This window comes from Lycium barbarum, chromosome 2 (assembly GCF_019175385.1).
Source record: "Lycium barbarum isolate Lr01 chromosome 2, ASM1917538v2, whole genome shotgun sequence".
Lineage (NCBI taxonomy): Eukaryota > Viridiplantae > Streptophyta > Magnoliopsida > Solanales > Solanaceae > Lycium > Lycium barbarum.
In genome coordinates this window covers 148,109,095-148,122,365 of record NC_083338.1, presented here as the reverse complement: position 1 = coordinate 148,122,365, position 13,271 = coordinate 148,109,095, and the positions used below count along the sequence as shown (strand labels likewise).

The 13,271-nt window shown below is 34.7% G+C and overlaps 3 protein-coding genes across 3 annotated transcripts; 1 reads left to right on the top strand and 2 right to left on the bottom strand.

The window, feature by feature from the left end:
* Nucleotides 1-1,428: 1,428 nt before the first annotated feature.
* Nucleotides 1,429-2,075, bottom strand: LOC132629133 (peroxisomal membrane protein 11A-like). The gene is made up of 3 exons (XM_060344865.1): nucleotides 2,030-2,075; nucleotides 1,917-1,948; nucleotides 1,429-1,821 (listed from the first exon to the last, which is right to left on the bottom strand). The coding sequence occupies exons 1-3, from the start codon at nucleotides 2,073-2,075 to the stop codon at nucleotides 1,429-1,431; spliced, it is 471 nt and encodes a 156-aa protein (XP_060200848.1).
* Nucleotides 1,973-3,172, bottom strand: LOC132627976 (peroxisomal membrane protein 11A-like). Its single transcript, XM_060343629.1, has one exon. The coding sequence runs from the start codon at nucleotides 2,976-2,978 to the stop codon at nucleotides 2,208-2,210; it is 771 nt and encodes a 256-aa protein (XP_060199612.1). The 5' UTR covers nucleotides 2,979-3,172; the 3' UTR covers nucleotides 1,973-2,207.
* Nucleotides 3,173-6,253: 3,081 nt separating this feature from the next.
* LOC132627975 (uncharacterized) lies at nucleotides 6,254-12,150 on the top strand. The gene is made up of 4 exons (XM_060343628.1): nucleotides 6,254-6,718; nucleotides 10,863-11,004; nucleotides 11,093-11,234; nucleotides 11,582-12,150. Exons 1-4 carry the CDS (start codon nucleotides 6,385-6,387, stop codon nucleotides 11,939-11,941), a joined length of 978 nt encoding a protein of 325 aa, XP_060199611.1. The 5' UTR covers nucleotides 6,254-6,384; the 3' UTR covers nucleotides 11,942-12,150.
* The last annotated feature ends 1,121 nt before the right edge of the window (nucleotides 12,151-13,271 follow it).

The window sequence follows — 13,271 nt, the reverse complement described above, 5'->3', positions numbered from 1 at the left end:
TAATGTAGGCCCAATACATCAAGGATACGTAGACGTTCGGCTAGTCATTTTAGGGGTTGAAAAGGTGTCCGAAGTAAGTTTTATTTGAGACACGATTATTTTGTTAGCCATGCAACAGAGGAAAAACAGTATAATACATAATCAGTATGTTTCAGATGGGAAATCAAGCCTCAATTTGCTCTTTCACTGACTGCCAACTGTTGCAAGCTGTAAATCCCCTTTGACATTCTTATTCAGTTAAATTTACTGCATTAGTTGATTCTCTATATTTAGCTAAACAAAAGGCAATTTCAGATTTGACCAGAACCCAGCGATGTGAGGCTAATCAGGCTTCTCTAAGACTCATCAAATCAAATATCCGAAACAACTATTGTTGGATTGAAAGATTATATTCTTGATAACAGTCACATGCTTGCAGAGCCCAAAAAAGTAAGAAACAAGAAGCATCTCAAATTTGATGGTGGATGCAATTGGAATAACAAGATAAATTCTTTTCTTTTAATCAATAAAATACAAGAGAGAATTTCAAGATGCTTTCAGGATATGAGTTTACTAATTGATGGTATATGACTCCTCTATAGCCATTCCGCTCCATCATGCCCGTTCTATTCCACTACTTGATAATTTATCTTTTAGGACATATTTTATAGGTACCAGCCAATTGTTCTTCTTCTCTTCTTTCTTTTAGCTCCTTTTGTTTTAGTGTTAGTTTTTTGTTTTTGATTTCTTGGGCTAAGCTTGCTTTTAGGATACAACTGATTTTTTTTAAAATGAAGTAAGGATACAGCTAAATTTCGCAGTCCAGAAAACAGGTTCAGAACCAATATCAGAGAATAACTAATCTGAATGGAGAAAAAAGTATATCTAGCATCAAATAGAAAGCTTCATGCATCACCAGAGCACGAACAGCTCAAGTAGTGGCAAATTCTCTCACTAATGCCCGCAAATATTCTAAAAGGAAGAGGGTGAAATTTTAACTGCATCGACAGCTTCAATTCCCCTACAAGCAAGAAAAACAGAAAAAAAAAAAAAGAAAAAAAAAAGAAGAAGAAGAAGAAGAAGGGCATAATTCATCTGCAAAATCGAGGTTCTGCTATAGTAAACAACAGCTATAAGCAAACTTGCCAAACCAGGTACAAGAAATAGCTACTGCTGAAATAGATAATCTTAAAGAACTATCAAAAGCCAGAAACTTTCATTATCAAAAAAAAAAAAATTATTATGAGTAACAAAGTAACTATCTTTCAGATAGAAATCTTTTATCTGCAATCAGATAACATCACATCTATTTTATACCTCCAATTCCCTTCTTATTTTGGGGAGAAAAACAAATTACATCGCCTTTAAAAGAACGAATCTTCATGACTAACTAATCCTAAAACGACATAAACTTCCAGCACAAATCATACCTCCAAATCCAGCAATGGATCAGCAAGAAATCCAATTCTTACGCGTGCTAATAAGAGCTGACAACAAACCCGCCAATGGCAACAACAACGGTGCAGAAAGCAAACCTTTACCATCCCTAATATCAGCTAAAGCCATTAGCCCATCAGCAAAATCTTGAATTACTGATAATCTCTTCATCAACTTTTTAAACCTCAATTTCGCTTCTTCCTCAGCATACCCAATTCCCCTAATAATCGAAACCCCAATAGTCGAAAGCAAACACTCCTCATCTTCATTAATATTTCTTAATTCCTTAACTTTCAAACTCACACTACCAATATATCCAATAAACTCACACCGCACACTAATCTTCGCTAAACCATTCAAATTCTTCTTATCAATTAACCCAGCTTCAAAATATGTAAACAACAGCTATAAGAAAACTTGCCAAAACCAAGTATAAAAAAATAGCACAATTCATCTGAAAAATTGAGATTTTGCTAAGTAAACAACAGCTATAAGCAAACTTGCGAAACCAAGTACAAGAAATAGCTACTAGCTGAAATAGAAAAACTTAAAGAACTATCAAAAGCCAGAAACTTTCATTACCAAAGAAAATTATTATGAGTAACAAAGTAACTATCTTTCAGATAGAAATTTCTATCTGCAATGGGATAACATAACATCTTGTATAGCTCCCTATTCCCTTGTTATTTTGGGGTGAAAACAAATTACATTTCTTTTAAAAAACGAATCTTTATCACTAACTAAACCACTTGATTAAGCACAAATCATAACTCCAATACAACTATGTAAGATCAGCAAGAAATCCAATTCTTATGTGTGCTAATAAGAGCTGATAACAACCCCGCCGACGACAACAACAACGGTGCAGAAAGCAAACCTTTACCATCCCTAATATCAGCCAAACACATTAACCCATCAGCAAAATCTTGAATTACTGATAATCTCTTCATCAACTTTTTAAACCTCAATTTCCTCAATTTCTCCTCTTCCTCAGCATACCCAATTCCCCTAATAATCGAAACCTCAATCGTCGAAAGCAAACACTCTTCATCTTCTTTAATATTTCTCAACTCCCTAACTTTCAAACTCACACTTCCAATATACCCAATAAACTCACACCAAGCACTAATCTTTTGTAAATTACTCAAATTCTTCTTATCAATTAACCCAGCTTTACCCAACCAAACAAATTGCTCAACAAAATAATACAACCCCTCACCACCATAAGCTAAAAACGTTAATATTAACTCTTCTTTTGAACTAACGGAAGCTAAACGGAGTGCATTAACGTCTTGCACGAATTTCCCTAAACGAAATGCTTTACGGCTAACACCAACGTTTGATTCGAAGGATTTTAAACGGTGAGATAACGGAACGGAGTCAGGGATAACGGAAGATGAGAGGATTATTTTGGTTGCGTAACGGCTGATTTTGAGTAATTTGTCAACGCCGTCACGTTTGGAGAGGTAAGCTTCGAGATGGATTAGGAAATCTTTGTTTTTAGGGTTAGGGTTTTGGTGTTTGGGTTGTGAAGACGAGATGGGGGAAGTTTTGGGTTCCATGGAGATCGGAATTCAGTAACTGTTTGCTGATGAATTGGGGAAAAAGTTTGCCGGGAAAGTGTTAAACGGGTCTAGCCCAGTGGCCCATATTCATATTTATCTCCATTATGACGTCAGTGCTGATTGCTGACTCTTTTTTCTATCTATATTGAGAAATGTGCCAATTATCAGTACCTGACGATGATAGTGTAATTGATTCAAGGCCAAGTCACGGATGGATCCTGAATTTATCCTATTTTTTATTTAGATTCCCTAATTAAAATGTTGAACATCTGAACCCTCGAACATAAGATAAATTGTGTCATTTGAACACCTCGTGTCAGCTTGGCATATGCATGCAGTACATTTGCTGTGACATGAAAAAATAGACCAATAAAAATAAGTCATGTTAACAAAAAAAAAAAAAAAATTAAGAAAAATTAATTTTAAAATCTATTTAAATAATTTTTAAAAAAATCTGAAAAATCCAACCCATCCTCTCCAATAACCCACTTCACCGCCACCACTACTGCCTCCGCCGCCGCTTCAAAATCTATTTAAATAATTAAAAAAATGGTGTCGTTTTTCGTCGGAGATTTGTTTAAATAGATTATGAAGTGGAGCAGCGGCGGCAGTAGCGGCGGAGGCAGCGGCGGTGGCGAAGTGGGCTATCGGAAAGGATGGGTTGGGTTTTTCAATTTTTTTTAATTATTTAAATAGATTTTAAAATAGAGTTTTTGTTAAAATTAATTTTTAATGATTAAAAATTTTAAAAAAGAAAAATTTTGGTCTCTCACGCTCTGTTTAAAGCAGTGTACTGAACGCGTGTGCCCAGCTGGCACGAGGTGTTCAAATGACACAGTTTATCTTATGTTCGAGGATCCAGATGGCCAACGTTTCAGTTAAGGGATCTAAATGAAAAATCAGAACAAGTTCAGGGGTCTATCTATGACTTTGGCCTTGATTTAATCCTCTCTCCCAATTTATACTATATCGTTCAAATTTTGAGAGTCAATCTTTTTTATTTTAACTGTAAATTTGAATATACAATCTTTAAGCTTTTTAAAAATACTTACATATTTAGAAGTTACATAAAAAGTACTCCTTCCGTCTCAAAAAGATTATCTTAGTTTGACTTGACACATAATTTAAGAAATAAAGAAAGACTTTTGAATGCGTGTTTCAAAAAAAAGCCTTAGATATTTGTGTGGCTATAAATCATCTCATAAAGTTAAATTATTTCTAAATATAAAAATATATCAATCTTTTTGGGACAAACTAATAAAAAAAGTAAGATAATCTTTTTGAAACGGAGGAAGTATTATATGTCACAATAATTAATAATTTCAAAAATATCCAAGGGGCATATGAATAAATCAGAGTAAAAAAAATTCTTATTTGACTCTCAAAATTTAAACTGTATCACATAAATTGGGACAGAGGGAGTTTTTTTTTTCTTTTTCTTTACACATTTGTTTAAGACTCACATGGAAGATTAATTTAGGTTAATTGTATTGATATATTTACTTGCTCGATTTTGATATTTGCCTGATGCACCATGAGTTTGATCATACCAACAAAATTCTATCAATGACCTTCTACTAGATATTTCGAGAATGAAGAAATTCTTATCAAGGAGCATTACTTTTATTAGGTCTTACATGACTCGAATTTAAATTAATCGGATCAGTAAATTTTGAATACCAACTAATTGAACAAAAAAACATCACCGAGACAATAGGGAAAGAAGATTCACCTGTTTTAGAGTATTTGTGAAGTTACGTCGGCATAATTTGTTGACATGTCACGTTTAAAGCATCTGTTTAATAGTTTAATGATAAGAGAGAGATTTATAATGAATTGTTAAATAAGTTGAGAAATCTATTTTATTATTCAAACTAGATGGTATGTGCATCGTCAAGGTAATAATTCACAGGCCAAAGAAGTTAAATTTGTTAATCATAGTCTAAAGAGTGCAAGTTTAGTAATCTCATGATCACTACAATTAATCCATCGTTTAATATATTTTCTTAAAATCAAAACATTTCCTTTTTCTACTCAAACCATAAAACTTGATATAGGAAAAGGGAAGTGGATTAAAGGGCTAAAACCAGCCAACTTACCAGTAGACTGATTGACTGAAGGCCCATTAGGCCCATTCTACTTTACAGTCCAAAATTGACTGGGTAAACAAGGACTACATAGCCGTTGCGCCTGAAAATTGGTCCCCCATTTTTTCGTGGTGGGCTTTGTATTCTTTCCGTAACGGTAAGGGAATCGTCTTTTAACCAACACCACTTTTGAAACCAACTGAATGTGACTCTTTGCCTGAATAAGACATGAGTCTTCAACTGCTTCTTTCAGCCTAATTTGTTCCTTCCAAGCTTCGTTTGCTATTCTTATTTTGCCCTCCCCATAATGTTATATTGTTTAATACAAACAACAAATAATAACATACCCATTATAATTTCACCAGTGTACTATGAGAAGAATACGATGTACGCATACTTTATCCCTACCTCGTGTAGGTAGAGAGACGGTTTCTAAAAAACTCTCAACATCATATAATTTAATGAATCAAGAATATAACTGATTTCAGAAACTGATATGTGTAGAATAATATTTGAGTTGGTCTTTTTTGTTTAAATCACAAAATTGAATGCAAGACAATTTACAACTATATTCCACCCTGGTTAATTGAAGGATGGCCCAAGAGCAAATTCGAGCTTGATTTTACATATCGTGCAATATTATGAGTTCAAGTCTAATAATAATATGCCGTTTATTACTTGATTAATTTTCTTCCTCCTCAAATATGAAAATGAAAACAAAAAGAGAAAGAAAACATAAAGTGCAAAAACTAAAGACAAATATATCACAACAACTTACAATTTATTGTATCAGTATTTCACATAATAAGTGTGAATGTAATTCAAATATCCTTTTTTGTTCTTTCTTTTCAATTTTTTAAAAAGTAGAATTTGAAATATATTATTTTCTTCATTACCTTTTACTTGTTCAATTTGCATTTTGCATTATTCTTAAGAAATATTAATCAAGTTCTTATTGTATTATTAATAGACTTTAAAAAAATCAAATTGGTTATTAGCAGTCTAATTAGTTTAGCAAATGACTACTTAATAATAATAAGTTTTTTTTTTTTTTTTCAAAGAATGGCAAAATGGGGACATCAGTAAAATTTAACATTTCCGTCTAAAGCCCCCAAAAGGAAAGAACATCCGACACGTCAAAAGTAGTACTATCACCGAACGTTAAATTCCAAACAGTTTCCGTTTTTTATAAAACCTCCAAAAACATTGGTCCGTTATTCAGTCGTTTTTGTTCTCTACTTGTCTCTCTTCACACTCCACTACCACCATTTTTTCCACATCCAATCTCAACCTTCGAGTCTCTAACTATTTCCACAATGTCATCTTCACCGGAGCTCCGAAAAATACTCGGGCCGGGTGGGAACCGGGTCAGAGATGCAGAAGAACAGAAAAGAAACAAGGAAGGAATGAAGAAACCTGTTAGAATGCCAAAGACAAGTTTGCCCTTGCAGAGTAATGGATCAGTTGATAGCTCTTCATCGGACACGTCAATTAAGAAAGTTGTGAATTCAAAGAGAAGAGTTGTTGAAAGGACGAAGAAACCTGCTAAAGTTGTTCCTCATCATGGAGTTGAAGTAGTTGAAACTTTGTCTTTGTCTTCAGTGGTTTCAGTTCCTGTTAAACGCTGTGATTGGATAACAACTAACTCGGGTAATTTTTTAATTTTTAACCTCATTTTGTGATGTTGTGTTTCTCATTTTGTTATGTGTGGTGTGAGAGAAAATTGCAAAGATGGACAGTTTACGTGTTCTCGAGTTTGAGTTTAATGAATTATGTTCAGTTGCAGCCAGTGGCGACTATAATTTTTACAAAGCGGTGTCAAAATATGAAAAAGAAAATATACGAAGAAATAAAGGGGATTCAACATATAATATATATATATTTTTACGTATCTACACAGTGTAATTTTCCCAGCGAAGTGGTATATGCATGTGGCTCTGCCACTGATTGCAGAGTGCGAAACTAAATTACAAGCTTATTATTTAGAGGCGGAATTAGAAATTTTAAGTTTATGAGTTCTAGAAAGGACAACTTACTTGGTTCTGAATAAATTATTAATACACATTAAGTGAATTTTTAGGCTGGGTATGTTGTTGTTGTTATTAAGTGAAGTTTTAAACACAAATACAGAGTCTGGGCCAGCTATTGATTGGGTTATGCCGAATCCATAGACATGATTGTAGCTCCAACCCAGAGTTTATAATGATAATTACATAACAGGATAGCTCGAAGTTTAACGAGGATGGTTTGTTGGTTCGTATTTAATCTTAGTGCGTGAATGCAAGATATTGGGACGCGTAGGGATAAGTGGGAGATTTAGAATAAGGCGTATTATTTAGTATCTAACAAAATGGACTGGAATATAGCAAAGTGTTCTGAAATATCTGTATAGTGGACTCTTAATGGATTTGGGATTGGGGCCTGGTAGATTGATATTCTTTGAAAGGTCTGTGGGGGTCGGGGACTAACTTCCAGCAGTTCCATAGTGAACAAAAGGAACTTGATGATCTGATCTCTGGTTTTCTTAATGTATAAAATGCAACTCGTATGTTACCTAACATTCAATGAGCAGAATATAGGTCACTCCTTCATTGGCAAATTACAAATTTATATACAAATTTTCATAATTAGTGTATTCCATTTGAGTTGGAATTATTTGATCTTTACTGTTTTACTTGTTAAGTCCTAGGGGTTTGGAATGAAGGATCTTTTAGTCTAATACTTTCTTCATCTACAAAAATAGATGCAACATGTACAAGTTTATCCTGCATGTTTACCTTCCTGAGAAAAAGGTTTATCCTGGATAATGACGAGGACTCTTAGAGTTTTTTATAAGTTTAGCTCACCCTTCGAATTTAGCTTTACTCAAGCCCATAAATTCCTGTTCTCAATGCACCGGGACCACTTCGGTCAAGTTCTGTTAATAAAGAGTCGATGCAAGGGGCAAAAGAGTGACTTTCCTCTTTATGTTAGCAAGTTCTAGAATTTCCATCTTCTGATTCCTGCAATCCCTCTTTCATCAAGTGCTTAGACAATTAAGATTGATTTTATTTAAGTATAAATAAATGACCCTTTTCCTCTAACTACTCTTCTTACATCCTCATCTTTATTCATTGGACTAGCCATGATACAACTTGTTCCTCCATTGAGCAGGGGTTTCAAAGTTTGCTAATATACCAAGTCGGCAGTGGTTTCAAAGTTTGCTAATATACCAAGTCGGCAGTGCAGACCGTGAGATATTAGTGTTAAGGTTGGGGAAAAGTGTCAATTTAGTTGGTGATTTCATAGAAAAGACACTAATTTACGCAATATATTCTGTTCACCCAGATCCAAACTGATGATTAAAGAACTTGGTTAGGACAAAGAAAGTTATGTTTTATAAATGATAAGGAAGTTAAATACAGAACATCAACTCTAATAGGGAGGATTATATCTATAGAGGTAATAGTGACTGATCTAAATTGGGAAGCAAGTTTTGATCTTTATAATGAAGTAAAGATGCAATATCATTTGGGTCAATGGTCCAAACTTTTATTGTATAAAAGGGTTATCAGGTTTAAGGACAGTTGACCTTAAGCTTTTGTTAGTAATTTTCCTCCCTTGAGGCTATTGTGCATGAGTTGATGCATGGTGACTGCAGACGTTGGAGGAGGAAGGAAAACACCCTGCATCCATCCCTCCTCTCCTGGGTTATCAAATGACTCAAATGGTCAACCCTTAACTCTTTGATATAGGGATGCGTGTTGTTATGCTTTAAGATGGATTAATTGCTACCCGTTTAGTAAAAAATAAAATCAAAGAGAGTGTAATTCGAAGAAAATGCTTCTGCTTTGAAGTTGTTAGGATCTCACATTGGTCAAGTCTATGGGTTTGCTAAATCGTTTTTGGAATTGATTTATACCCGTGTTCCATTTCCCTTATGTGATATTAGAGGCAGGCCCATCCCTAATGTTTGACCACCTATGTTATGTCACTTAATGCTCTAAATATCTGGACTTGTGCATGCAAGGAGGTGTTAGAATCTCACATTGGTTATGTACATGACCTTGGGAAATCCTCACCAATTAACCTACCTTTTGTAGTTAAATTAAGCTCAAGGTCCATTTTTCTATAAAAGTATTGTGAATTGAGCTAAAATAATTAGTTTGAACTTTCATATTGTAACATAGGGAGCACAATCTTTTGGAAAATGTATTTTCCTTTTCCTTCTGGAAGAAAAATAGTGCTGCCTTATTCTGACTCTTTGAGAGACACACATAGAGTTGACAAAATCCGCGTTCTGCTTTTTTCTTGTGTCTTTAGTGTTTGGTAGATAGGTTATAGTAGTATTACTACGTTCTTGAGGCTTGTTCATGATTTCAATTTCATCTTCTAGTCTTGGCTGGTATTATTTGGAGTCAAGCATCAGCAATTCCTAGGTTATCAACAATGACGACCCTCTTGTTTATTATATTTGCAAATTTCTCCCGCTAACTTTCTGCTGTAAGAGGCATTAACCACTTGGTGCACGCTTGCTCACTGATAGTGATGAAGAACAATATAAAAGCTGAAAAGGAAAGAGAGCATGGGACCTATTTGCAAATGTAATTCCACAGGCCATCCTGATATTGCTAAGTTGAGATTTGGTAGGACCGCTATATTGTATGCTTCTTCCCTGCAACATTGAGGTTAGGTTTGAATCACCAAGAAAGGAAAGTGTAAAAAAGGTGCTATTGACTCCTGGCTTGGGGGGGACAGGATCAAGGAAGTTTGTGTTTTACATGGCTATGTCTCAGAAGGTTTAATGTTATTTCCCTTATTAGAGGTTAATGTGCTTCACCTTTAATAGGCACTATTGATTGACATATGTATTATCCATATAGGCAACTTTTCCGATTTGGCAATAATATCATGTTGCTAGAAGAATTTATTTGGAAATGGATATTTTCTCATATCTGTTCATAAGTTCTGAATCACAGTTTGACTTTGAATGTTTAGGTTATGCATGTCAGTTTTTTATGTTATTACATCAGAATTTCCTATTTTCTTGATTATAATAGAAATTGAAGGATTGTTTTCTTCTGGCAATCATCTGTCTTGAGATCTTTTTCCAAATTTTCTTGTTGTTTAGTCTTAAAAGGAGACCAGAGGATATACTTTGCTCTATGGCAAGCCATGGGCCAAGCCAAACCATCAAAGAAGGGCCAGGGCCTTGTTATCCTTTTCGCTTAATGTATATGGGTTGAAAACTTGAAATTGTAAATTAGTACAAGTGTGCCTATCTATGTATTGCAATTTTCGAGCTTGGGGATTGACAGCTCTCAACCTGATGAATTCGGGAATCTAGTAAGACATTATGGGGTTTTTTGGTAGTTTTTAGCCACTTCATACTGTAGTTGTTTTGACAATAATTAATGCATATAGATAACTGGAAACAACATCTTCGCTCATTTGTTTTTCATACTATAGGTAGATTGTATCTGCAGATTTTGGTTTTGATAAGACCTTCTGTCCTTCCGCTTCAAATGATGATTGTAGCTGTTAGATTCACATTTTTCTTCTGCCAGCAATCACTAGAAGCTTAATGGAGCTAATTGGTGAATATTTGAAGTTGTCTAACTTTGTAAAATGGAGAATGAACAAATGAAGTCCAAAACAGTTGAGACTGAAAAGCTGTTGTATCATGACCACTAGTTTCACTGAGACACTATTGCAGTAATTCTTTAAGAGAATTTTGTTGGAGCAAATTCCGCCCTCCATCAGGGGAATAATTAATCAACCTTCATTAACCTATCTCTGTTATTCTTTTTTGCAGAACCCCTGTATATATCATTCCATGACGAAGAATGGGGAAACCCAATTTATGACGACACAAAACTATATGAACTACTTGCCTTATCACAAGCATTGGCAGAAATGACATGGCCTGCAATGCTTAATAAGAGACACATATTCAGGTCCACTATCAAAGATCATCTCTCAAGCTTCGGAAGTAGCTTACTTATATCCATAAGTTTGAAAATTACTTATGATTGCATCTTGCAGGAAGTTGTTTGATAACTTTGATCCATCATCTCTTGCAAATATTAATGAAAAAAGGTTGCGGTCATTAACAGAAAGTGGAAAGTCATTGCTCTCTGAACCAAAGATTCGTGCAATTGTAGAGAACGCAAAGCATTTCCAGAAGGTAAAAAGAACGTCTATCAAGTACCTTTTTTTTTTTTTTTTTTTTTGATGGTCTATCAAGTACCTTTAGATCCGAAGTTGCAAAACTGATCCTAAACTGCTTCGCTCTTTCCAAATATAGACGGATTTTTTACTTGCTTCAAATCTTGAATCAAGTTATTATTTTTGAGACTTAGAAGGAACAACTAATTCTATTTTTACTATATTGTCCAAAAACACACCAGGAGTAAATAGTAACTTTAGAATGTAAACCTTTTCACTAGAACAAATAGTGTAATTATTTTGTATGAATGTGTCAACTTTTCGACGACCTATCGCTCATCTGGTGCATAATCACTGGTCGTGCAGATTCAGCGGGAGTTTGGGTCCTTTAGCAACTACTGCTGGCGTTTTGTAAATCACAAGCCAATAAAAAGTGGATTTCGCTACGCACGTCAAGTACCGGCTAAAACACCAAAATCAGAACTTATGAGCAAGGACTTGATGAAAAGGGGCTTCGTTTGCGTGGGACCAACAGTAGTCTATTCATTCATGCAAGTGGCAGGGATATTTAATGATCATCTCGTTACATGCTTCAGATACAATGAATGTAACAACAATAATGTCAAAGAGCATTCACAAACGAAGTTAGTAAAGACAGATACACAAGGCTGGGACCCTGCTGAGAAGAACACACATATGAGTCATGACCATTTGAGTTTGACATAGCTGATATCTTCCGTGGATTTGTATTAATAGTCTTGACACACTTTTAACCTACAGGATTCTAATTACAAGAGTGTTACTTTGATTGATAGTCTTTTCAGCTTTGCCAAGTGTGTATTTAGTAACGTCCTAACCTTTGTATTTGTCATGTATGAAGAGATTGAAGGTTTGTACTTGTATCTATAAAATTTGGTGTCTGCTAGTTTTTAATATTTGATCATACTGGTAGTTTTTTAATTTTAATTTTTTTGTCGAAGAAAAGGTTCCAGTTTGCCCTTGTACTATCCGAAATTGCTCAATTTTGCACGCCATTACACTTTTGGTCATTTATATCCTTGTTCCAAATCTCTGGTATTTTCTTGCCCTTTCCATTAACGGATTTCCGCGCTAATGGATGGACTTCATGTGTCCACATCTTTCAAAAAGAAAAAAAGTTTGACGTTCAACTGTTGACTATGGTTTAAAACTTTAACATCAGGTTGAAGCTCTGTTAGAGATAGGTAATCTTAAGAGCTGAAAGCTTTACAGAGGGCAGAGTTGCTCAATTTCAAATAGTACAGGGACAAATTTGACCTTTTCTTTTACTAACCTTTCCCATTTTTGCTCAGCAATTTACTAATGCTGGACCCTGTTGGCAGTGTCTACATGTTTGGCTGCAACAAAATCCATCAGCTATACATATGGTGTTGTTTGAAAACTGTTTGACATAACCACGTGTTTGAGAATATTGTAGGTCTTGTATCTTGATTTTGCTAAATAGGGGCAAACAGAGGCGGAGCCTAGTTATTTAGTTTATGGGTTCTCGATCATAGTTCTGTTTGCATACTGAGTTTTTATTAGACTATTTGTATATATTAAATGATTCTTTTAACACAAATATAAGGGTTGAGGCGGATTCAAAATTTTGAATTTATGATAGGCAATTTGCTGAGTTTGGATAATTTCTTTATACTTGTTCACCGGATATCGTAACACATACACAAAGTTTTGGCTGAAATTATTGAATTTTGGCGAATTCGTAGCTAGACCTCCGACTCGGCCTCAGGGGCAAAAGGATAAGCAAGACGTGACAATAACCGCGTATGAAAAAAAAATAAAGATAAAACCACTGTAGGGGAACGTGTGTAATACAGCAGTACAGAACCCCACAACCAGACATCAAATCGTGGTCTTGTACATTAAATCGGTTAAACACCATTTGTTTAATATTTTTCTTGTTTGTCTGTGCTTGTGTGATAACAAACGTGTGCATGAACATGCCATGATCATTAATTGTAGTAGTTTACTAATGGGGCCATAGAGGAAGAAAGAAAATTCAAGAATTTTGATTTGA

Excerpts from the sequence above, each read along its gene's own strand:
- LOC132629133 (XM_060344865.1), bottom strand. The coding sequence starts at position 2,075 with ATGTTATGTTATCCCATTGCAGATAGAAATTTCTATCTGAAAGATA. Across the intron at positions 1,949-2,029 it reads AAATTTCTATCTGAAAGATA|CTAGTAGCTATTTCTTGTAC; the intron begins GTTACTTTGTTA and ends TTTCTATTTCAG. Across the intron at positions 1,822-1,916 it reads TCTTGTACTTGGTTTCGCAA|CTGTTGTTTACATATTTTGA; the intron begins GTTTGCTTATAG and ends GTTTTCTTATAG.
- LOC132627976 (XM_060343629.1), bottom strand. The coding sequence starts at position 2,978 with ATGGAACCCAAAACTTCCCCCATCTCGTCTTCACAACCCAAACACCAA.
- LOC132627975 (XM_060343628.1), top strand. The coding sequence starts at position 6,385 with ATGTCATCTTCACCGGAGCTCCGAAAAATACTCGGGCCGGGTGGGAAC. Across the intron at positions 6,719-10,862 it reads TTGGATAACAACTAACTCGG|AACCCCTGTATATATCATTC; the intron begins GTAATTTTTTAA and ends TCTTTTTTGCAG. Across the intron at positions 11,005-11,092 it reads AATAAGAGACACATATTCAG|GAAGTTGTTTGATAACTTTG; the intron begins GTCCACTATCAA and ends TGCATCTTGCAG.